General features: G+C 51.0%; 2 protein-coding genes across 3 annotated transcripts; one reads left to right on the top strand and one right to left on the bottom strand.

Annotated features, from left to right (window-relative positions):
• Window positions 1-1,028: 1,028 nt before the first annotated feature.
• Window positions 1,029-14,705, top strand: MAPK15 (mitogen-activated protein kinase 15). Of its 2 annotated transcripts, none has more exons than XM_083749612.1 (14): window positions 1,029-1,188; window positions 1,346-1,444; window positions 2,687-2,716; window positions 5,816-5,906; window positions 7,028-7,158; window positions 7,514-7,677; window positions 8,870-9,009; window positions 9,616-9,673; window positions 9,826-9,963; window positions 10,153-10,258; window positions 10,881-11,145; window positions 12,686-12,840; window positions 13,343-13,486; window positions 14,080-14,705. In XM_083749612.1, exons 1-14 carry the CDS (start codon window positions 1,117-1,119, stop codon window positions 14,302-14,304), a joined length of 1,818 nt encoding a protein of 605 aa, XP_083605738.1. In that variant the 5' UTR covers window positions 1,029-1,116; the 3' UTR covers window positions 14,305-14,705. The 2 variants fall into 2 exon arrangements, with proteins under 2 accessions (XP_083605738.1, XP_083605737.1); XM_083749611.1 differs by having other exon boundaries at window positions 13,340-13,486.
• Window positions 14,706-15,508: 803 nt separating this feature from the next.
• Window positions 15,509-20,192, bottom strand: CCDC166 (coiled-coil domain containing 166). The gene is made up of 2 exons (XM_083749613.1): window positions 20,042-20,192; window positions 15,509-17,151 (listed from the first exon to the last, which is right to left on the bottom strand). Exon 2 carries the CDS (start codon window positions 17,121-17,123, stop codon window positions 16,077-16,079), a length of 1,047 nt encoding a protein of 348 aa, XP_083605739.1. The 5' UTR covers window positions 17,124-17,151; window positions 20,042-20,192; the 3' UTR covers window positions 15,509-16,076.
• Between the last annotated feature and the right edge of the window lie 4,351 nt (window positions 20,193-24,543).

Here is a 24,543-nt window from a genome sequence, read left to right as displayed (position 1 = left end):
TGGAAACTGCAAGAGGAGACAGATTTTCTTGCGCTTGGTCATGCTTGCGGGTTTCTGATTATGGGCGCCTGTGTGGCTACTGTGAGAACAGCATGCTGGACTAGATGGGCCTCCTTTAGCCTGATCCAGCAGCAGACTATTCTGTATGGGACGCTGGTGGCGCTGGAAGGTCATCAGTTTGAATCCTGTTGCTTTGTCCCAGCTCCTGCCAACCTAGCTGCTCCAAAGCATCCCAGCGCCAGGAGACAGGCACTGCTGTGGTGTCCCATTGTGCCAGAAGCGCTTCAGTCCTGCTGGCCCCTTGACCCGGAAGGCTCTGCGGACAAATGCCAGTTCCATCAGCCTGACAGTGGAGATGAGCTCTGCACCCCACAGTCGAATTCAAATGGACTTAACCGCCCAGGGGTCCTTTAAAAGGTAAAGGGGCCCCTGACCGTTAGGTCCAGTCGTGGCCGACTCTGGGGTTGCAGTGCTCATCTCGCTTTATTGGCCGAGGGAGCCGGCGTACAGCTTCCGGGTCATGTGGCCAGCATGACTAAGCCGCTTCTGGCAAACCAGAGCAGCGCACGGAAACGCCGTTTACCTTCCCGCCAGAGCGGTACCTATTTATCTACTTGCACTTTGACGTGCTTTTGAACTGCTAGGTTGGCAGGAGCAGGGACAGAGCAATGGGAGCTCACCCCGTCGCAGGGATTTGAACCGCCGACCTTCTGCTCGGCAAGCCCTAGGCTCTGTGGTTTAGCCCACAGCGCCACCCGCGTCCCTTACTTTACCCCTATTATGTACAGGCCTCCGCAGAATGCTGGGAGGGGGGGAGTGGTGTTCACAAGCACAAGAGCAGACGCTCAGCCGGCAAGTCGAGGCTAGAGCAGGGCAGAGACCGGGACAAGAGGATGCCAGCGCGGCTGATGAGCAGCGTCAGGGGGCGGGGCGAGAGCGGGCGTCTCGCCGCATCTACAGCGCACGCGCGAAGCGCCCTTGAGAGGCGCTCTCGGCGATTGGCGCCCGCGAGGGGTCAGAGGGCGAGGGGGCGGGGAAGGACGCTGCGTCCCGCGCACGCGCTCTCCCGCCTCGGCGTTTCCATGGCAGCCGCAGCCAACGGGCCGCCGGGCGAAAATGAGCGCAGCCGCCGAAGTGGAGGAGCAGGTGGCGCGGCGCTACGAGATCAAGCGGCGCCTCGGCAAGGGGGTGCGTGGGGCGGGGGGGTCGCGGCGGGCGGGGGGGGGTCCCCTTCTCAGCGCGAGCGGAGGCAGGAGTTCAGAGGCCCCCGTCTTCCTATTGATTAACTTGAGGGGGGCGCTGCCCCTTTGGCCACTGACGCCCCCCCGCTCCCCCCCCCCCGCAGGCCTACGGGATCGTCTGGAAGGCCGTCGATCGCAAGACGGGCGCCGTCGTGGCCGTCAAGAAAATCTTCGACGCCTTCCGGAACCGGACTGACGCTCAGGTGAAGCCCCCCCCCCCCCGGGAGACGCCCGCAGTTGATGGCGGCGCAGCAGGGGCTCGACTAGATGACCCCCGGGGTCCCTTCCGGATGCTGTGAGAGAGAAAGGGAGAGGGAGAAACTTATCGCCATAGAGATCGGAAGGAGCTTAAGGGCACGGGCGCCTGAGGCTCTGAGGCAGGACCTTGATTTTGCCTGGGAAACAAACCGCCCTCTGAGCGAAAGTGACCAGAGGGAGTCGAGGAGGGATGAGAAGAACAGCTGCTGCAGCAGCGTTTTAGAGCTCTTTTTAACAACCCCAAGGCTCAAATAATAAATGGCTATATTATTATTCTTGCAGTTACTATTGTATATAGAATCGTGGTTATTATTACTAAGTGATAATAATAATCCCCAGCTTGGCCAATATGGCTGCAGGGCATAGAAGATGTGGGGCATTGTGGAACGTTGACGTGCTTATTGCATGACTTTACAGTGGTGCCCCGCAAGACGAATGCCTCGCAAGACGAAAAACCCGCTAGACGAAAGGGTTTTCCGTTTTGGAGGCGCTTCGCAAAACGAATTTCCCTATGGGCTTGCTTCGCAAGAAGGAAGCCCATAGGGAAATCTCCGGGGACCTCTTTTAAATGCTGGCGGTGGGGAGCAAAGCCTTTCCCCCCCCCTCCGGCCTTCAGAAGAGGTCCAGGAAGGCTGGCGGGGGCCGAAAGGCTTTGCTCCCCACCGCCAGCATTTAAAAAGCAGTCCGGGATAGCAGGGAAGCGCTTCCCGCTATCCCGGATGGCTTTTGAAGGCAGGCGGGGGGGGGGAGCAAAGACTTTTGCCCCCCGCCCGCCTTCAGAAGAGGTCCTGGACCTCTTCCGAAAGCGGACGGGGGGCAAAAGTCTTTGTCCCCCCTGCCTGCCTTCCCGGGGGCTTTTAAATCGCCCCAGGACTGTCCCGGGGCGATTTAAAAGCCCCCGGACGGCTTTTGAAGGCAGGCGGGGGGAGCAAAGACTTTTGCCCCCCGCCAGCCTTCAGAAGAGGTCGGGGGACAGACTGTCCCCGGACCTGGTCTGAAGGCGGTTTCCATAGGAACGCATTAATTGATTTTTAATGCATTCCTATGGGAAACCGTGCTTCGCAAGACGAAAAACTCGCAAGACGAAAAGACTTGCGGAACGAATTAATTTCGTCCTGCGAGGCACCACTGTACTGGGACCCGAGAAGCTACTCCGACCTCAGCCAATGGTATCTGTTTCTTTTCAGAGAACCTTCCGGGAGATAATGTTCCTTCAGGTAAGCAATGACTGTCTCTTGGCTTTTGGCCCGCGCTTCTGCTTCTTCCAGAATGCCCTTTTGTCTGCGTGTCACTGGGGGCAACACTGGATTTCTGTGGTTACACATGTATTTGTTACAGGGAAATTGGAAGGGGGATGAGAGACACCCCCCATGAGCCTTGCCTCTCCACACCAGAGACAAAGAGTCTCCGCTACACAAATTTTCACTCACACAGGTACCACAGAGATATTTCCCTGCCTTTCACCTGTCAAACCAAATTTTCTAGTGTCAAGAGAAAATAACAGCAACATATCTGCAAAGGCATTGCATCTGCAAGGGGAGCTCAGCTCAGTTTGCAGAAGGAGCCCGCGACTCCCGGCTGAGCCCCAGGTATCCAACAAAGGAAAACAGAGAAAGTGTCAATACCAAATGCAGCATTTCGCTCATAAATGTGGCGCAGTGTGGCGTAGTGGTTAAGAGTGGTAGTCTCGTAATCTGGGGAACCGGGTTCGCGTCTCTGCTCCTCCACCTGCAGCTGCTGGGTGACCTTGGGCTAGTCACACTTCTTGAAGTCTCTCAGCCCCACTCACCTCACAGAGTGTTTGTTGTGGGGGAGGAAGGGAAAGGAGAATGTTAGCCGCTTTGAGACTCCTGAAGGGGAGTGAAAGGCGGGATATCAAATCCAAACTCCTCCTCTTCTTCTTCTTCTTCTATGTACTGGCTCAATGGGAAAACTTTAGAAATTCATAAGAAATCACTTGTAACAATCTTCTCAGTTCGAATAGCATTTAGGACCCAGGGAAGTGAGGTATAAGAGGAGGAGTGAGTGAGCCCACCATAATCCCTGAGATGTACAGTCATGTCTGCAGGGCCTTCCAAATGAGATGACTGGTGATACCCTGCCCCAAGAGCGTCAGACAGATAGCCGCCTCAATCACAGTACCTACCCACCCCATAGTGGGATGAAGACAAGGGGTGTATTTGACTTGACCCAGGGACCAGGGAACTGTAAATAGTTTCCTTTGTACTGTGATGGAGTGAGTGTGAAAGGCTGTATTTGAGTGAGGGGAATGCCTGGATCTCAGGTTCTACCCAAGACTACACCTTTTATGTGACATATCTATGATGACTTGATGATGCATCCTAAGATTTATTATGGGAAACTTTGGAAAACATTGAAATACTGATGTAACCCATTGATTGAGGCTTCTGGCTGCTTCATCTTTGTATTAGTGGGAAGTCTTGTTGCAACAATAAAGATCAGGCCTACTGGCTGCTGTTTTGCTTCTATCTCCTGGCTCACGTTTCTTGCTTGTGACCCCGACCTGAACCTTAGGGAGTCAAGATTAAGCAATTGTGGGGTGCTCCATGGACTCCTTACATATTAGTTTGGCTTCATGCCCCAGGTGGGAGGAAACAAGTGGGATTCTGATGCTTCAACTTCAGTGGCTACTTTTTTACTGGTGAGAATATGAAGCTGCTTTCTGCTGAATCAGGCCATTTGTTCATCTGAACCACCCTTTCTCCACCTGTGGGTCCCCAGATGTTGTTGAACTACAACTCCCATCACCCTAGCTAGCAAGGCAAGAGCTCAGGGATGATGGGAGTTGTAGTCCAACAACATCTGGGGACCCACAGGTTGAGAACCGCTGAACCCAGTAGTTCCTGTTCTGGCCGGTAGTGATGAGCTAAGGTCCAAGGCAGACATATTTTCCAGCCTAGCCCTCTAATACCCTTTTAACTGGAGATGCTGGGGATTGAACTCTTGAAAATGCAAAGCAGCTACTCGGTCTCTTAGCTCAGGCTCTTAACCTTCCCTTTTGGGGAAGTGGGTGGTGACATCTATATATGTCATGTTCCCCTTCCCCACTTTCCTTTTGATTTTTCTTCTCCCCTTCCTCTCTTACATATCCACACAGCAAATAATAACACCAGGGCACACTTCCCCTCAGTTGTGCCGAATAACTGGCAATTGGGAGAGAGAGAATTTGGTGCTAGGAAGCCACATGGCTGCATTCTGTCTGTGTACTGACGCCTTTGCAGTAGCTGCTGAAAAAGCTGCTTGGAGGCAGTGACAAGCATACACAGATTTGCTGCCCCTACTGATAATTTGGTATCTGTATTACCAAGCTTTTTATGCTTTTGAACTAACTTTCACATTAAACAAGTACATGATTGACTTGAGTGGTAATTAAAGCAATATACAATCATAGAATCTTAGAGTTGGAAGGGACCCAAGGGTCATCTAGTCCAACCCCCTGCAATGCAGAAACCTCACCTAAAGCATCCATGGCAGATGGGAGTCTTATGGGAGTATGTTCCACTGCTGAGAAGCTTACTGTCAGAAAGTATTTCCAAATGTTTAGTCGGAATCTCCTTTCTTGTAACTTGAAGCCATTGGTTTGAGTCCTCCCCTCCAGAGCAGGAGAAAACAAGCATGCTCCCTCTTCCATGTGACAGCCCTTAAGATATTTGAAGATGGCTATCACATCCCTTCTCAGTGTCCTATTTCCAGGTTAAACATTCCCAACTCCTTCAACTGTTCCTCATAAGACTTGGCTTCTAGATCCTTGAGCATCTTGGCTGCCCTCCTCTGCACACGTTCCAGCTTGTCAACATCCTTCTTAAATTGAGGTGCCCAGAATTGGACACAGTATTCTCAGTAAGGTGTCTGAAACACATTCTGTTGTAGCTTTTCCCAACCTGGTGCCCTCCAGATGTTGTTGGACTCAAACTCCTTTCATCATCCCTGATCATTGCCCAGGCTGGCTGCTGTGGTTGATGGGAGCTGGAGTTCAACAACATCTGGAGGGCACCAGGTTGGGGAAGACCACATTACAATTGTCAAGCATATTCACTTTGGCAGAATATTTATTACACCAAAGTTGGAGTTAGAAAACCATCTTGCTGCAGATGAGTAACCAAGACTTGAGGAGGGTACCTTCTCATGGGAACACCTGTGAGTCAGTGCCAGGCTCTTTCTCTGCAGCCGCCAGATGAGTCTTCCTGCATGCCAGTGGTGGTTTTCTGTTTAGAGTATGTTGGGCTCTGCCAGCAAGCTCTGTGAAGAGTCCTCAAGAGCAGCCGCCATTGATAGGCAGGTCTTTCTTCCTGCAGGAATTTGGAGAGCATCCAAACATCATCAGACTCTTGAATGTCATCCGAGCTCAGAATGACAAGGACATCTACCTGGTTTTTGAGTCTATGGGTGAGTTTTTCCTGACGGTAACTTAGGTTTCCTTCTTGTGGAGAGGACCTTGACAATGAGGAGCAGGAAGCCAGAGTAAAAGTGCATGTTGAGCACAACATTTTGAGTGCAGGGTAAATGCTACCAAGGGAGGGAAGTGGAGAAGGCTGAAAGCAGCTGACCCACAAGCTTGTAAACAAACAGCCCACCAAGGCCAAAGGGGGAGATGCCAAAAGGAAGGTCCCCTTTGGGTGGCTCATTTGGGAATAGCGAGGGGAGGGCTCCCCCTTGTGTGATCGTGACATGGAGGAGTGGGAGGCAGGCACTGCAGAGTCTGTGCTAAGTGTCTGTGTGCGCAACTCAGTCTTGCATTGTGAGTGGGGGCTGAGGGGAGCTGTCGCTCTGGTGAGCACTTCAGTCAGTGGCTCTTTGCTACACACATGAATAGCTAGGAAACAGCTACGTCTGGTGCGAGTATAGTAGCGGCATGGTGGGGGTGTTGGAGTAAACATGGTTAGGAGGCATGGACATCCTGTTACTGGCTATCCGTAAGTTATACCTGGGGTGAGGGGAGACCCGTGGATGGTTTACAGGGGGTCCTAATGGAGGACTTCTCTCAAGGGGGAAGCAGGGTGAGTGTGGCCCTGTTGCCACTGTTGGCTCTCTCAGTGGCCTTTGATGCAATTGACTGCAATACCTCTTGGCATTCCTCCCTGGATTGAGAGCTGGGGGCACTGCTTGGCTTGCATGGCTAGTCTAGGAGAGTCTCCTTGGGGCATTGTGTGTCTACCTCCCGACACCTTAGCTGTGCAGTGCCACAGGGCACTTTTTTATCCCCAATGCTATTTAACATCTTCATGAAGGCGTTGGGAGCAATCATCTGGAAGTTGGGGGCACAGGGTCATCACTACACTGATGACACCCAACTCCATTTTGCTGTTAAATCTGCTCACAGGTTGTCATTCAGAGTCCTGGGTTAAGCTCTAAGATATTTGTGACCCTCTTAGCTGAAACTTTTGGGGTAATCCTTGCAGGCCTGGGTTTGGAGGCGGTCTAGCAGAAGGGCCAGGGTTTGTGGTCTTGGGCTGAATGGTCAAGGCAGTGCCAGGCACCCACTGCTTCTCTGCTGTTCCCCGTTTCAGAGACCGACTTGCATGCAGTGATCAAGAAGGGAAATTTACTGAAAGATATTCATAAGTGTTACATCCTGTATCAGCTGTTAAAAGCCACCAAATTCATCCACTCAGGAAACGTCATTCATAGGGACCAGAAGGTACATGTGTGGGAAGGACTTGGGCTCCAGCCATACGTTGAATTAAAGGGGAGGGTGAAATGCTGTAGTGGGTGGGTCTCCCTCGTCCCATTTTCTCTTTTATTACATTATTACACCTCCTTCCAAACAGCTCAGGATTCATACTTGGTTCTTTCTTTGCCTATTGGCTTCATGCCTTTCTTTGCCTATTGGTTTGAGAGAGAGTAACTGGCTCTGGATCACCCAGTGCACTCCCTGGGCAAGCAGGGATTGAACCTGGGTGTCTCTGCTTGTAACCTAGGACTCTAACCACCACACAGACAGGATGGCTGATTCTTGTGTTCTTTCACTCCCCTGATACCTTTTCCACATGCAGCCTTCAAACATCCTGCTGGATGCAGACTGCTTTGTCAAGTTGTGTGACTTTGGACTGGCCCGTTCCCTGTGTCAGATCCACCAGGATCACGACAGCCCTGCCCTGACGGAGTATGTTGCTACCCGCTGGTACCGGGCCCCTGAGATTCTGCTTTCCTCTCACAGGTAAGGAGGGTGCCTCCAGAAGCCTTGGAGAGGCTGAGGAGCTTGAGTCTGTGGCTGCTGTTCACAGCCTCCCATCCTCACTTTCTCGCCTTTGAGACAGGTGAGGCTGTGCAGGGACTGGGCTGGTGCCTGGAGGCAGCGATTGGCAGACAGGCTGGCTGAGGGCCAACAGAAGCTGAATCTTGGCAAGGCAATGGGAGTGTGTCAGGGAGTTGGGGAGCCAGCCTGTTCTCAATGGAGCTGCCCACTCCTGAAGTAGCAGCGTGGTGGCTTGGCAGTCCTCCTTGGTCTGGATCTGCCACCGTTGCTCCTCCTGGGTTGAGCTGCCTTTGCCACGCTCTGGTGTCCCCTCAGCCGGACTCTTGTCATGCTGGGTGCAATGTGCTCTTGCTGGCTTTGCAGGTGGCATGCCAATCCAGAGCCATGGCACCTCCCCTTGGGGAGCTGAGCTGGCTGCCTACTTGCTGTTGGCTCCACATGAGTGTGTTAGTCCCAAAACAAGAGGACCCAAGTCCCTAGAAGTCAGTCTGTTCTCACATTTGCCCAGTCAGGCCTTGCAGTTGGTGGGGGAGGCCATTCAGATGTCCCATCAACGGGCGTGGCTTGGTGCCCAGTGGTGGTGGACCGGGCCTTCTCTGCAGTGCCCTGACCAGAGGAACTCCCTCCCTCATGGAGATGGTTACGCCCCCTACCTCCCATCTGTCAGAAGGTGAATGAAAATGCTCTTCTTCACACCAGCTTTGTGGTGAGGACTGTGGAAGGAACGTTACAATTAAAGTGCAGCTGAACTGTTTTAATTCTTGAACAGTTTTACTGCTTTTGATTTTATATGCCGCTTCATGATCTTTTGTGCTTTGCCCTGATGAAAGGTGGTCTAGAAAAACAAGGAAATACATTTCTTCCTCTGGGGGCACTAGTGGCATTGGGGTGCCAGGCCCAAGGGGCACTGGCAGGTCCAGATCCAGCCCCAAAGTATCCCCTGTTTGGTGTGGGCCTGAAGTAAGCAACTTTTTGCCAGTACACAAACACCAGGGAATAGGAGTGATGTGGAAGGAAGAAAGGGAAAGGAAGAAAGCAGGATCAAGCACATCTTCAGGGCATCAGGTCTGGATATCTGTGTTGAGGGATGCCAGGAGCCTTTGGATGTCTGACTCCTGAGGCCCAACATGGATGTCTTCTTCCTTGCTTGCAGCTACACGAAGGGTGTGGACATGTGGAGCCTGGGCTGCATCTTGGGCGAGATGCTCCTGGGGAAGCCTCTCTTCCCTGGCACATCCACAGTCAACCAACTAGAGCAGATTCTGCGTGTTGTTCCTGCTCCCTCCCCAGAAGGTGAGAAGGTTTCGCGGAGGAGGAGAGCCAGCTCAAGGAAAGGGGGGCCTTTGGAAGTTCTGTGGGTGCTGCAGAGAGTGTGGCAAAGGAGTGAAAAGGTGCCCAGCCCCCTTTCCGGCTGCAGCTACAGAAGTATACTTTTAAGCCAGCACCAAAAGAACTCAGCTCCATGTGGGACTGCCCTTAGGGCTGCTGGTGCAGAATGTGACGGCTAGACTGCTGATGTGACACCCTTGTTAAAAGAACTGCACTGGCTGCCCATCTGCTACCCAGAGAGATTCAAGGTCCCTGAAGTACTTGGGTCCAGAGTACCTCTGGCATCGCCTGAACCCTTAGAACCCAGCTCAGTCACTGAGATCATATGCAGGAACATCTATGAATTGGTGAGGCTAATTTTACAACATCTGTGTCATTGGCCCATTCCTGAGAGGCTGGTTGACTCCCAGGGCCCACCTCTGCAGCCCTGCGCTCCTGCTGCTGCACTGTGTGTGGTGTTCCACTGGGAAGGAGGGAGAGAGCAAGCAGAGGACGGGTGAGCGGCACTTCCCTGGCTGAAGCGCCTGCCTCCTGTCCTGGTGAGGTTGACTGACTGCCTTGCTGTTGCAGATGTGGCTGCCTTCCACTCCGACTACAGAGCCTCCATTATCGGCCGACTGAGCTGCCAGTGAGTGTCTTGTCCTTCCCTCCCATTCTGGGGGGGCTTGAGCAGCCAGTTGCTCACGGTCCTGCTGAGAACACGCCCCCCAGGGCTGGGTGGGGTGGTCTGTCTGTTGCTTGCAGGTGGGGAGCTGCTGTGTGCCTTTTCTCCAACTGCAGGCCACAGGTGGCTTTTGAGGAGCTTCTGCCCCCCTCCACCCCCACCCAAGCCTTGGACCTTCTGAAACAGCTCCTGGTATTCAACCCTGAGAAGCGACTGACGGCGGAACAGGCATTGGAGCACCCCTACGTGCGACGGTGAGTGTCTTGAGGACTGGGTTGCAGTGGAGGCATCTTGGCCTGTGCTGGGTGGGGAGCTGCCCGTCTTCTGAAGGGTCAGACAGACATGCTTGGGCAAGTTGCAGCCCATGGGCCAGCTGGTCAGGTCCTGGTGCTTGGCCAAGGGCCAGCCGAAGGATCTTGTCTCACTCCATGTGCTCTTGGCAGGTTCCACTGCCCCAGCAAAGAGCCTGCTCTTGGCTACAGTGTGGTCCTCCCCCTGGATGATGACGTGCAGCTCTCTGTGGCCGAGTATCGCAATAAGCTCTATGAGGTAAGACTCCTTGTGCACCCCTAAGACGGAATGGGCTGCTGGCGCCCTTGACCTGTGTTCACCACGGCATCCTCCAAAGGGACTTGGGTGGGTAACTACTGTGCATGCCAACATTGTACATGGCTTTCCTGGCATGTTGAGCCTCTGCTGAGTCTCCAGCAGAAAGGAGTTCCAAAGGTTGAGGGGCAGCCACTGAGAAGGCCTCCTGCAGGTCCGCCTCGGTGCTTAGCCCCAGCAGGTCAGGGGGTGGAAATAGGTCTAGGGCACTTTGGCCCATCTAGCTGCCTATCCTGACAGGCCCCATCACCTGTCTTCTTCCTGGACCTTTGCGGTTGAGATGAAGCATGCACCAGACCTTTTCTTCCTCTTGCTTAAACCTGCTTGAACTGGTCTTTTCCTGCCACAAGTTTCTTCTGCTCAATATTCCTAGCATCACATGAGTTGGGAGAATTCCAGGTCATCTAGGCTGTCCCCTCTCTGCTCAGTGGAATGGTTGCCAGTCCTCTCCTTAAGTATTTCCACTGCCAATGCATTTCTCTACCTGCCATCCAGCAAAAGAAAATTCTTAACTGCTCTTGCCATACTGGTGATTTGAAACCTGATCAGATCTTCTTCTTTGCAGATGATCTTGGAAAGGAAGGCCAGGAACCACCACCCTCAGAAGCATCAGCAGCCCCAAAATGAGAACCTCCAGCCCAGTCCCCCTCCCAAAACGCGCTGTGAGGCACAAGGGGTGTCACCGCCCCTCCCGTCAAGGGGCTCCCCCCAGTTGTTGGCACCTTGTGAAGCTTCCCAGCAGAGGGCAAAGGAGACCAGGAGCCTTGGCCGCCTCAGGCCAGGGATCACACCCCCCCTGTGCAGTCCCGCCAGCCACATGACCAGCCACGGTAGGTGTCTCCTTGCAACTGTGCCCTTGGCTGGGGTGAATGGGATGGACACAGGTCCCCAGAGCACCTTCCTCCGGCTTGTGAGGCTGGCCAGCCTCTTGTGAGATTGCTGAGAGAGGCGGGTGGAGAGGTGGAGGACTGTGGGGCTCCAGCCGTCCCCAGCCAGCTTCCACCACGAGGTTCTGCTTGAAAAGCCTCCAGCCCCTGGGTTTCTGTGAGGCCAGGAAATAGAGGAGGGCAGCTGAGCGGTGTCCCAGGACTCCCACTAGTCAAAGGCTATTGAGGGAGGAATTTGTCATACGTGTGTCATACTTGTGGAGGAAAACCTTAAACACGTTGCAGAGTTTCCCAAAATAGACCAGAGGCAGTAGTACTTCATTCAGCAGAGCTTTCCTTGTGCTGAAGGCAAATACAGCATAATGGTTATCAAATCCAGTACAATCAGGATTGGCTCAGTCCATGCAAAATCCAGTTGCAGCATTTATAAACTTAGCTCATAATAAGACTAAACCTTAGCACTAAGCATCCTATGTATAGAAACACCAGAGAGAGGGAAGAGAAAGGAAGAGTAAAACCCAGGCTCCTTCTGGCCTATATTTATAGTCAGCATGACCTTAATTGGAAGGGAACTAATTCAAAGCAGCTGTACTCAGCTTCTCTGAAGGTATAACCCAAAAAATCATTAACCCTTCTGCCTCTTCTTCTCACACACAGAGAAGCTTCTAGTAGCTTCTAGAATTAATCAGAATACAAAGATCTTTACATATGAGATCAATACTTTCTGCACTAAGAAATGCAAACTGACAGAATTGGCTTGCCTTCTAGGGCAGTTACAGATAGGTAGCCGTGTTGGTCTGCCATAGTCAAAACAAAAAAAATTCCTTCCAGTAGCACCTTAAAGACCAACTAAGTTAGTTCTTGGTATGAGCTTTCGTGTGCATGCACACTTCTTCTAGGGCAGGAAAGGCTCACTGGAAGGAGGAGACCAGGAGCAGAGGGTGCCTGGGGGTGTGTGTGCAAAAATAACACCTGCACCTCAGGAAGCCTTGCCCTTGTCCTGTCTTGGCATCTCTAGTGCCAGGAGAAGCTCGGAGTGGGCGTTCTGGCAGGACAGGCTGTGATGAGTTTATTGGCAGGCTTTATCTCGTCCTTTTATTCTGTTTAATGTAATAATTCAATTGTGTGTATGTTAGCAGAGTGCAAATTTTAAAAGTGAAATAATGCTATAGGGATTTCCCCACTGGCTTGGCTTTCTGGGTTGCCTGATCTGCCTTACAAAGATCTTGGGGTTCCTGCTGACCACCAAGACACCCCATCTTTCCTCTGCCAGTCCAGGAAGGACCTTTGCTCAGGCTTGCTCAGAATAAGTTGCTTGGATGCCATCATCCTTTGCCAAAATAGCAAAGGTTGTGCCCAATGGAGAACCAAGAGAGGAGCCTCCCCCAGCCCCCGGTGGATCATTCCAGTCTGCCTGGGGCACTGAGCTTTCTCTGTGGCCTTTTCCATCCTGAGTGTTGTGATTCAGGCTCTCTCATTTCAGCACATAGCCTGGCTCCCAGCAACATGGCCAGGAATCGCTCTGCACCACTCCTGCAGCAGCCGACTGCTGCCCTCAGCCAGAAAGTGGGGAAGCAGGCGCTCGCCGTACCAGCCAGCAGCCCACCCCCTGCAGCAGCTCCTCAAACTATCCATGGCGTGAGTAACTTGGTTGTTGTCTTCCTCTTCTTCCCGTGCGCAGCCCCTTCAGAGCAGGCGGCCAGCAGGCCAGCTGCAGGAGCCACGCACAAAGCAGCTCTCCAGCAACACTGATGCTCCAGCTGCTGCAGAATGAGCCCACCTGCCTGCCTCCCTCTCTCTTCGCCACCCCACCCCTACCACGCTAGGGAGGCAAGGGAGATGCAATGAGGTCTCCGCCTCTTGGGCTCACTGCCTCCTAACTGCCAAGCCGCTTCTCCAAAGCCCTTCTGCTCCATCCCCTTCTGCGCCAGCAAACGGCCCCACCTACAGCATGGGGGTCATGAAGCATCTCTGCCTTGTGGCAGGAGGGTGTATGGGTGGCGAGGGGCAGCTTGATCCTTTCTCAGTGATGGCCGTTGTTATGGGAAATCTCCTCCCAGTTGCTGCAGCTGCTTTGCTTCCCCCTTCTCTACTCTTGAGTCAGGCAGGGTTCAGACTCCACTTTGCTTTGCTTCAGCAGGTGCCCAAAGGCCTGGAGGTGGGGGGAGGCCAGGCAACCTCCTTCCCCAGGCCCCTTTCACTGTGTGCTCAAGCCCAGGAGGCGGCTCTTCACCACCACCTGATGAGGAAGGAGGGCTCCCCCAGGAAGGCGGCTGCTGGCCTGGTGAGTGAAATGGAGCCTCTTTCCTGCCCTCCCAACACTTCGTTCCTGGCTTGGGGTCCTTGTGTGAAAGGAGCCACTAGACCAGGAGCTCAACCAGCCAGGTGGGCTGCAGGTGGAGTGGGCAGTCAGGGCGGGCTACAGGTGGATCTGGGGAAAGGCTGCAAGTTGATTCCTGATGGCTTCTAAGGCTGGGAGATCTTTGTGCAAAGCAGGCAGGGGTAAGGAACTGAAGAAAGCAGACTATGCTCCTCTACGTGGGGAGACTGGGTTGCGATGGACTAGGTTTCTCTGGCCTGGCAGGAAGGCAGCAACTGGTCTGGCAGGAAGGCAGCAACTGGTTTGACAGGTCTGGGACTCCAGCCATGACCGTGGCTGCAGCTGACTCCTCTGACACTGGACTGCTTATAAGGTGCAGCTGTCTGGCCAGCTCCAGCTCTCCAGTCCAAGCAAAGGGGCTGAGTCTTGGGAGCCGCCGGGTTCAGCTCAGACCTTTCCACTTGTCCCAAATGGTATGTTGAGGGATGCTCCCCGTCCCACCAAGTGTTCCTGCTCCCATCTGCGGTGCCCCCACAGCTCTCCTGTCTCTTTTGCAGAATCCAGGGAGCTCCGAGGTCCACAGCAGGGAAGCTCGCTCATTTCTTAAGCCCAGTAAGAAGATGTTCCGGGCTACAGCAAACATGGGAATGGCTGGGGACCCAAAGGCCTGCCTGGGCAGTTACTCCCAGTCCTATGGGACCATCTGCAAGTCTGCTCTTCAGAGTCTGCCTGTATCAGACACTTGCCAGCAGGCAATAGACCACAACACCCAGCAGCTTTGACCTTCCCAGCCCAGCTCAGCCTGCTCCCAAACTGCAGAGCCAATCCTGCAACTGGCCAGGGCCTGAAAGGTGGAGGGAGGGAAGATGGGCAACCGCCTACCCTGCCACTCAGGACAGTTGAGCAGGGTGCTCTTGCTGCAGCACAGTCTCTGCTCCCCTGACTAAGACCTGCTTCTCTTCCCCATTTCACGCCCTGGGTGTAAAACCACTCTGGGAACCACCAGAGACAGAGAAAGTGCTGGCTGAGACCCCTGACCCACCTCCCTGTGTGCCTTTGGGGTCCTGGGCCACCTGCCAACGCCTTTCTGCAGTCTCCTCTCTGTGCCCATGGCTACAGCCTGTGAACTTACCCTTGTAAGGGTTTTTAATAAAAGGAGTCCTTTAAAAACATCTTCAAATAATCCATGAGAAAGGACTCTTTCTTGGTTATCTGCTGTAGAGGGGAGTGAATGGACTAAATACAATAATTTTGATTTCTGCTCTAAGGCTGAACAGCTGGAGCTTTCCCCACCCGCCTGCCTGCAGCATTTCTGGGTGTTGGTGCATCTGGATTCTGAACTGCTTGAGTGTGTGCAGAGGGACAATGTCCAGGAAAAAAACATGCCCCAGGAGTGAACCACAAACTTCCCACAGGAAATCAATTGCTCCTCCATTACACTGAATTTTCTTTTTAATTGTTAGCTGTTTGGTTATTATTTTAATAGAAAAGCAAGGTACAAGTAATTCAACTAAACTGAGTGTGCCCAAAGTGTTTTGCACACTCATGGGATGGGGTCAGACTGGCATCTGGGTGTTACCTCTCTCTCTCTCTCCCCCCCCCCCCCGTCTTCTTAGGCCCAGGCTGAGCCAGATGCCACTGCCTTGCTCGCAGCCCCCTGACTAACCCAGGCGCTTCTACTGCTTGGGGCTGAGGCCAGGCTCTTTAGGAAACGAGCTGCTGCACTGGGAAACCTGGGGGGCTGTCAAAATGAGACCTGGAAGGGTTTGCACCTGGCACCTTTAGCCTGCAATCCTACAACACCCTTCTGTGCACATTGGGACCTGCATTTAAGGAGAGAGGCCTGGGTGTGTGCTATCAGAAGTAAGCCTCTGTGTTTGGGAGTAGGCACACTTGCACACTGGCACTACTGAGTCAAAGCTGTTTCTGAGATCCTTTCCCTAACCAGACTACGCGTCCATCAATGTGTCACCAAGGAGACAGAGGCTGGGAAAGTGCTATTTATTTTATATATTTCTGTGTCACACTTTAGCACAAAAATTCCCAAGGAAACTTACAACAAGAACAAAACAGTAAGAACAAAAATAACACTAAGACAGCCAACAAGCTAAACATTTAAAACTCTGCACAAAGACCAGCGATGTTGCTGCTAGCCCCTGCTGACAGGAGGGCTGTGTGCCTGGCACGGCTTCTGCCCCTTTCTGTTGCCATCTTGACTTGGCCGTTGACCTGGGCTTCGCCTCTCTGAGAGGAATCAGCAGCAGCCACAATCCCCCGGGGTGCTTGCCTGGCAGCAGTGGGACAAGTCAGCCCTGGGGCCAGGTGCTGGGACCAAGAGTGTCATCTCGAGGCAATGTGGGGGATGCTTAGCAGCTGCACAGGGCCTGGGGCTTAGCTGGCTCTGTGGAAGAGGACCCTGGTTGGCATGTGATGCACCTTGTATGACTGGACTGCCTGCAGCACAGGATTGACCCTGGAACATGTTTACCTTATCCATATACCTTCTTGGTAGTGAAAGTAGGAGAAACAGGAAGCTGCAATCTCCAGCTCCAGCTCACTGGTACTTTGTAGGGAGTGAGGCACTGGGAATCCTAAGTAATGGCAAGCTCTCTTGAGCCTCTTGGACACCTGGCTGCAACCTTGGGACCTGTTCCCCGCCTGTGAGAAACCTGGAGCTGATTTCCTGCGTGGCAATGACTCTGCTCCTAACCGGTGTGGTACATCTGAAGCTGGTGCCACTGGGGATGAGCAGCCGAGCCCCTCGATGCCTAAGCCACCTGCGCAAGCGGGCAAGGTCTTGCCTGTACTGGTGCTCTCGCAGCAGCAGCTGCTGCTGCGCCTTCAGGTGAAGCACAAGGGATTTCAGCACTTTGGCCTCTCTGATGAGGTCCACAAGCTCATGACGCAGGCGCCGGTTGTCAGCTTTCACCTGCTTAGTGTGCCGGATGAGGCTGCGCACTGCTTCCTTTTCAGCCAGCCTCGCCAGAGCCTGGATCTTCAGCTGAGCTTGCATCTCATAGTCTGTCACCTGCTGTACATGTTCACTCTTGAGCTTGTGCATTTGCTCCGTGTGCAGCACTTTCATGACCAGCAGCTCCTTCTCCAGGTCCCGGATCCGTGTCAGCTGCTGAAACTGCAGCTCCTGGTAAGGCTGCAGTGCTTCAATTTCCTTGTTCACGAGGGAGAGCTTTGTCTCCATCTCTATCAGCTGGGACCTCACATCCTTCTCCTTTTCCTGGTACTCAGTGGTCAGCTTTGCCTTCTGCTTCCGGATCTGGATTAAGTCTGAGAGATTCTGGTCATTCAGAGAAATGATGGCGTTCTGGTTGCGGAGGGTGCGTCTGTTTATGTAGGAGATGTAGACTTTGTTGATATCTCGGATCTTTTGGGCTTCCTTGTCCAGGAACTCGTTTTCCCACTGAAAGTTCCTCACACGCTGAGTGTATGTTTTGATGTGCTCTGTCAAGGTTTCAAATTCCTTCTGCAGGTATATCTCCCTCTCACTGACGTATGGCAAGGAGCTTGTTTGCCCCTTGGCTGCTTCCTTGGCTTTCTTCTTGGCTTTCTTCTTCGGTTTGGTGTTTTTCTTCTTTGGTGGCATCTTGGGCTAAGGGGTCGGGTTCTAGTCACTGCCAGATGTGATTATTGTTATTGTTACTGTAAAAGATGAATTGTTCTTACTAAACTAAAAAGCTCCCCAAGCTCTTGCCTCATAGGGGAGTTGTTCCATTCCCTTGATCCAACTCTAAAATATCATTTCCGAGGGGAGTGACCGGTAGTCAAAGTATGGTTGCACCATAGATTTGTATAATGGCAATATGAAATTGGCAGTTTTACTTCCAATTCCTTTCCTAATGATCTCTAGCATGGATGCACACTAGGTAAAGACAAATACAAGGAACTACCTGCTGTGACCCCCCACGGTCTTGTTCTTGGTTTACCAGTGCCAGTTCAGACCCCATTAGCCTATGTGTGAAATTAAGATTCCCCCCCCCCCAACATACATCCCTTTAGACTTTTATTATTTTCTCTTATTATTAATTAAAATTATACACCACCAACCATCACAGGGTGGTTTACAACATAAAAACACAAAATGCATAACATAATAGCAACCCTGCATCTGAATGACAATGTCCATCAACTTTGGGGGGATTCAGCTCCCTAAAATACTTTACAGTGAGCTGAAGGGACCTTGGCCCCTAGAAGTTGGCTCCTTTGCTCCACAGCGAAAGCAATATCAAAAGCTGAACTGCACCGCCAGGTTAATCTGGCACTTTTAAATGCCAATAAAGGAGACTGATGATACAAATCAATTTGATCCATACTCGCATGCCAAACTCACGTTGTGGGGAAACCCTATATTAAAAATTGATAAAAAGATGGTAATATGGAAAAACTGGATGGAAGCAGGTATATTACCTCTGGACCAACTGATAGATGAGGAACATGAGTTTTATACTTATGCTGTTTTAAGGTGGGGCTCAGTGGCAGTACTTTCAGGTACAACATCTCCTAACAAGTCTGTTTGGGCCACAACTTTCTCAATTTCTGAGACACCTGTGATACTGAGCAATTGAGTAATTCACTTGAAACAAAAAAAGCCTGCAATTACTTTTTATAGAGACCTACTAACCATAAATAAGTTTGATATCCAGATCTTAAGAAAAGAATGAAATAAAGAATTAGAAATTTCAATATTACCTAGATAATGGGAAAGTATTTTAGCTGCTATACCCATGGTATCAATGGATCTTAACTTAAGACTTATACAGCAGAAAATAATATTTAGAATCTATTGGACTCCTTTACATCTGTATAAAAAATGATTTGCTAAGATTGCTTTATGCTGGAGATGTGTTAAGGACCATGCCTCCCTGAAACATATGTTTATACCATGTTCTATACTTAATTTTGGGAGAAAGTGCTGGATTTTACAAATATGACTGTTCAGAAAAAAACCTAAATTTTTCAGCAGAGAATATTCTTCTGAACCATATGAGTTAACTATATGGAAATCTAAACCACTGAGCCTCTTGGGCTTGCTGATCAGAAGGTTGGCAGTTCGAATCCCCGCGACGGGGTGAGCTCCTGTTGCTTTGTCCCAGCTCCTGACAACCTAGCAATTTGAAAGCATGCCAGTGCAAGTAGATAAATAGGTATCGCTGTGGCGGGAAGGTAAATGACGTTTCTGTGCACTCTGGTTTCTGTCACGGTGTCCTGTTGCACCAGAAGTGGTGTAGTCCTGCTGGCCACATGACCCGGAAAGCTGTCTGCAGACAACCGCTGGCTCCCTCGGCCTGAAGCAAGTTGAGCGCTGCAACCCCAGAGTCGCCTTTAACTGGACTTAACCGTCCAGGGGTCCTTTACCTTTTTTACACTGTGGATTCATGCACAGCTTTTTAAAAAATGGGTTTGGCAAAATGCATCCCCCCCCTTTATTGGAATTGGGGATTTGAACCACCGACCTTCTGATTGGCAAGCCCAAGAGGTTCAGTGGTTTAGACCACAATGCCGCCCACACCCCCGGTCCCTAATCAACCGTGTAATGGAATGGGGGAAAGAGGCAAAGTGGAGCTCCAGCTCTAGTAGCAGAAGCAGTTTCTGTTTCACAGTTAGTAGTAGTTCCATTTTATTCTGAACTATTCAGACATAATTTGGAGGACCGGGCTTGGTTGTAAGCACCACCACACTTTAGGTAGGGTCGTGTCAGGGAACTGCCATCAGTGCTGGAGGGAGAGAGCAAGCTCCAGAGGGATTCCAGAGAGTGTCCCGGGAGGGGGAGAGGCAGCCCAGCTTCTGGGGAAGAGAATCAGCGTAGCACCAGTGGAGAAGGGGGGCAGATGGGGAATCGACGAGGCGGTCCCATGACTCCTTGCCGGGGACCAGCGGGGAGAGTAAGGGTCCTCCGCTGCCTACGCCCTCCTTGCACAGAAGGCTTCCGCGCAGGGTGAGTAGGAGGAGAGTAGGAGGAGACTAGGCGTCAAAAAGCTTCTTTGCTGGAAGAAGTTTAAGAAACGCCCACTGACGGATTCTGCCAGCAATTGAGACAGCCACGGGTGAGTGGCTGTCCGGACAGAAAAGGTTCACTCAGGCAACCCAGCCAGGTGTTGGCACCGGCTTACGCACGAGCAACCCCTAGAATCATTACAGGTTGTAACAGAGAAACTGAAGCAGATTCAGAAAAGGAGAAGAAAGTTGGTCAAAGATGTGCAAAACCTATTAGAAAAGGTTGAGGAAACTGGCTTTGTTTAGTCTGCTGTAGACTTGGGGAGGAGAGGCAGGAGAACAACCTTCAGGTACTTGAAGGGCCATTCTCATAAAGAGGTCAAAACCTTGCTCTCTGTCACTCTCCCCACAGGAGAAGGCAGCACTAGGTCTAATGGTCTTCAATCTCACAATTGATGGTTGGGCTGGAGTTCAAAGGGATTCATGTGGACTGCCTAGGACTGCAGTTGTTCTTGTGTGGAAATAGAGTGACTCCCACAAACGCAGCAAACCACTGGATGTCTCACTAACCTGGGTGCTATGATTGCCTTTCTTATCCCCCAACTCTTGCCTGGCACCTCCGTGACGACCAGAGGAGAGGATGTAGAAAATGCACAGGAAGCTGCAGTTGGCTGACAACCACCGGGCATCGTTGGAAAGTGGGTTGTTTCCATGGCGATGGAACATTGGCATAACTGACCTTGTCCAGCACTGCCAGCTGGCCTTGTGGCCCAACTCTAGGCTTTGCCTAGGCTGCTGTTACAAATGTGTCAGAAGTGGTGGAGGGCAACAGAGACCTTGGCACCAAGAAAAGGCAGTGCTACCATGCAGGACATGCTGAACTCTTTAGTGTCTCCAATTCAGAAAGGGGTCTTTCTGTCTACCACGTTTTTTGGAAGCTCATCCCCACACAATCCTCCCTCAAAATAAAACAGGCTCAGTGTCTTTAAAAATCACTGGCATTTTTTTTAAGGGAAAGGTTTCTGATCTCCCCACTTCTTAAGCCATTTCTACCAAAGTTCATGATAATTGTATGCTGAACTTCAGCTCCAGTAAATTACTCCAGAACCAAAACTCACAGTCAATTTCTCAACACTAACAGCACAGGAGTCCAGCAAAACAGCTGGAAGGTGCCATGCTGGCAAATGTCACATCAGATCAGAGAACCAGGAGCCAAGGGCTGTGAAAGGCCTTCCAAAGGGCCGAGCCCACTGAGGCTTTGTGGAGGGCTAGACCTTCGCTGAGGTCTCACAGAGTTAATGTTCCTCCCTCACCTCACTAAGCTGAGTTGCAGCCTGGCTGGTCTCTGGCCCCACCTACCCTGCCATCCACAAATCCCCTTGTTTCCTAGACCTTCTTGGAGGTCCCAATTTCTGCCTCTAGGTGGAAATTAGTGCCCCCCCCCCCCCATTTCTTGTTTCTGTTTGCACAGCCTTGGCTCCTGGTTCTCTGATCTGATGTGACATTTGCCAGCATGGCACCTTCCAGCATGCCTGTCCCTGGGGCCTCCTCCACTAGGGAGCATACTCATGGAATTCTTTGTCCCTCAGATAAGGTGGCCAGAGCTCAGAGCCTATCTGAGAAGAGAGTTAACACTTTTTGTCACTTGCTCAGCTTCCACAGCCAGTCCAAATGGGTTTTCTGGGAAAGACACTGGGGAGTGGAGTCATTGGGCAGTGACCTGAGAGACAGAATTATTTTTTCCCCCCCTTAAAATGATTTAGACTTAAAAAGCAAAAGCAAAATTTATTTTCTCTCTGAGTTGGTACTCACATATGATTATTAGAAACTCTTAATGCCTTGAAATGCTAAGGTCTAGAGAGCAAAATCATAAAAGAAGTGGAAAACCTCAGGGTCCCTTACCTAAGAGATCTACAGCAATCCTTTTTAGAACTAAAATATCCACCTGATGAAGTTAAACAACAGATCAACAAAGCCAGACTGATAACTTGCTGCAAGACAGACCCAAAAGAGAAAGTAACAGAGCACCACTAGTACTGTAATCACATACAGCTCCCATGTTCAATGCATCATCAGAGATCTACAACCTCTCCTAGACAATGACAGTTCTCTTTCTCAAGCTCTGGGAGGAAGATCTTTCATTGCCTACAGACAGCCACCCAATCTTAAACAACTCCTCACCCACAATAATACAACAACCAGACTTAACATGGACATTGGTACCAGAGCCTGCAATAAACCCAGATGCCAACTTTTCTGCCACATACACCTAGACAACACCATTACTGGCCCCAATAACATCAAACATACCATCTCAGGACTATTTAATTGCTCTTCTTCTAACATTGTGTATGCCAGCAGTGCCCTTCAGCTCTCTACAGGCCAAACCCTACACCAAACAGGCCAAACCCTACACCAAAAGGTAAAGGTAAAGGTACCCCTGCCCGTACGGGCCAGTCTTGACAGACTCTGGGGTTGTGCGCCCATCTCACTTAAGAGGCCAGGGGCCAGCGCTGTCCGGAGACACTTCCGGGTCACGTGGCCAGCGTGACATCGCTGCTCTGGCGAGCCAGAGCTGCACACGGAAACGCCGTTTACCTTCCCGCTATAAAGCGGTCCCTATTTATCTACTTGCACCCGGGGGTGCTTTCAAACTGCTAGGTTGGCAGGCGCTGGGACTGAGCAACGGGAGCGCACCCCGCCGCAGGGATTCGAACCGCCGACCTTTCGATCGGCAAGCTCTAGGCGCCGAGGCTTTTACCCACAGCGCCACCCGCGTCCCTCACACCAAAAGATAAATGGACATAAATCTGATATCAGAAATCACAAGACAGAGAAACCAGTAGGAGAACACTTCAGTTTCCCAGGACATTCAATAAAGTATCTCAAAATTCTTATTACAAAAGAATTTCAGAAACAGACTACAGTGGTGCCTCGCTAGACGAAAAGAATTCGTTCCACGATTCTCTTCGTCTAGCGGTTTTTTTCGTCTTGCGAAGCAAGCCCATTGACAGCTTAGCGGATTAGTGCTAGAGCTGTCAAGCGGCTTCCAGCGATCAGCTGTTAAGCGGCTTATCAGCGGAACAGCTGATAAGCGGCTTAGCGGCTTAGGAAAAGGGCGAAAAAAGCAAAAAAAACCCGCCGGGGGACGCAAGATTTTTTCGTCTTGTGAAGCAACCCCATAGGGAAATTCGTTTTGCGAAGCGCCTCCAAAACGGAAAACCCTTTCGTCTAGCGGGTTTTTCGTCTTGCGAGGCGTTCGTCTTGTGGAGCACCACTGTATAAAGATAAGTTGCTGAATTGCGACTTATTACCAAACTTAAAACCGTGGAGAGACCTGGTCTGAATAGAGACATGGATTCTTAGCTCATTATATAAAGCTATTTTTAGCCATCTCACCCATTGCTTTTTCCTGTAACACCAATTGCAGTAATTAACAGTCATCAACAGGTTTACCACACCTATCAGCCAATCCACCTCATGAGAAGAGAAGACTCCCTGGAAAAGACCCTGATGTTGGGAAAGATGGAGGGCACAAGGAGAAGGGGACGACAGAGGACGAGATGGTTGGACAGTGTTTTCGAAGCCACCAGCATGAGTTTAACCAAACTGCTGGAGGCAGTGGAAGACAGGAGTGCCTGGCGTGCTCTGGTCCATGGGGTCACGAAGAGTCGGACACGACTAAACAACAATCAACCAATCACCCATTCCCACCATCCTTCTGAGTAATACCCCTCCCCACCCTCTCACTATATATAAGGGTCTGGTGACTTCTGTTTCAGCGTGTCTGAAGAAGTGTGCATGCACATGAAAGCTCATACCAATAACAAACTTAGTTGGTCTTTAAGGTGCTACTGGAAGGATTTTTAAAATTTTGTTTCATATACACTTGACCCAGATTCCCTTCGCAAAAAGAAAGCACCCCGAAAAGAACCACTGAGGGAAAGGTCCATTTCTCCCAAACCAAAAATTGTTTCGAAAGACAACCTGTGACTGAAACAGAAAACCGAACCCCTTCCCCTCACGTTGTGCAAGAAAACCTTCACAGTGAAGTTGTTGAAATCTGTACTTTGAGTACTTTAAAGACCAAGTGCATTACAGACAGTACTTCTGAAGATAACTTTGAATTCAAGGGTGTGGACGATTGCTCGGACAAAGTTCATTTCAGCTTAGGAAAATCACCACTGAAAGATGAGCAGGACACCAGACCGTCTCCCAAAGTGAGCCGCAAATGTGCAAATAGGCAAACACGACCCAAAAAGGAAAAGTCTGTATGCCTTTTCAAAGGCAGCCCAGGCACATTCAGCCACAGACGGAGACATTGCTTGTTTGGTGGGCTCTACCATTCTGCAGCCATGGAGCAGAGTGCCCTCTTGTCACCCCTTCAGAGATGACACCCGGGGTGATCCACTCCCCCCACCCCCCTCTTCCTATGCCACTGTGCAGAATAGACTGGGGAGGAAAGCGGATGGCAAAAAAGATGGACGGAGGATGGAGAGGAGCTGGAAAGAAGAACCACTGAGAAAGCAACCAGGAAATAAAAAGGCTAAGGGGCCTGGGGTGTTACGCTGAGGAGGGGGGAAGTAAGTAAAATTGTTAAACAGAATTAGAGAAAGAGGAAAGGGGCTCTAATTATTAAATAATAATAATAATAATTTATTATTTGTACCCCACCCATCTGGCTGGGTTTCCCCAGCCACTCTGAGTTGCTTCCACAGAGACCAAAAATACACTAAAATGTCACACATTAAAAACTTCCCTGAACAGGGCTGCCTTAAAATGGCATATTAAAGGCATATTAAAGGTATAGTTAATCTTAAAATGGCATAGGAAAAAAGCTGAGTCAACTTCCGCCTTCTTCCTCACAGTAAAGGAACCAGCAGAAGCGTCAGGATGATATAGCTTAGAGGCTGATCAATGCAATAAACTGCTTCTGTATACCAACCTTGTATTACCTGCAGCGACATCTAGTGACAAGAGGCGTAATTGCCACCAGCCAGTCCAAATTAATGTAAAAGACTGGGAAACCTTAGTAACTCATTTTAACAATTCTAGTATTTAAATATATTTGC

Source organism: Podarcis gaigeae (assembly GCF_964106915.1).
Source record: "Podarcis gaigeae genome assembly, chromosome: 7".
NCBI lineage: Eukaryota > Metazoa > Chordata > Lepidosauria > Squamata > Lacertidae > Podarcis > Podarcis gaigeae.
The sequence above is the reverse complement of the archived record's forward strand: the minus strand, read 5'-3'. Positions and strand labels throughout refer to the sequence as shown.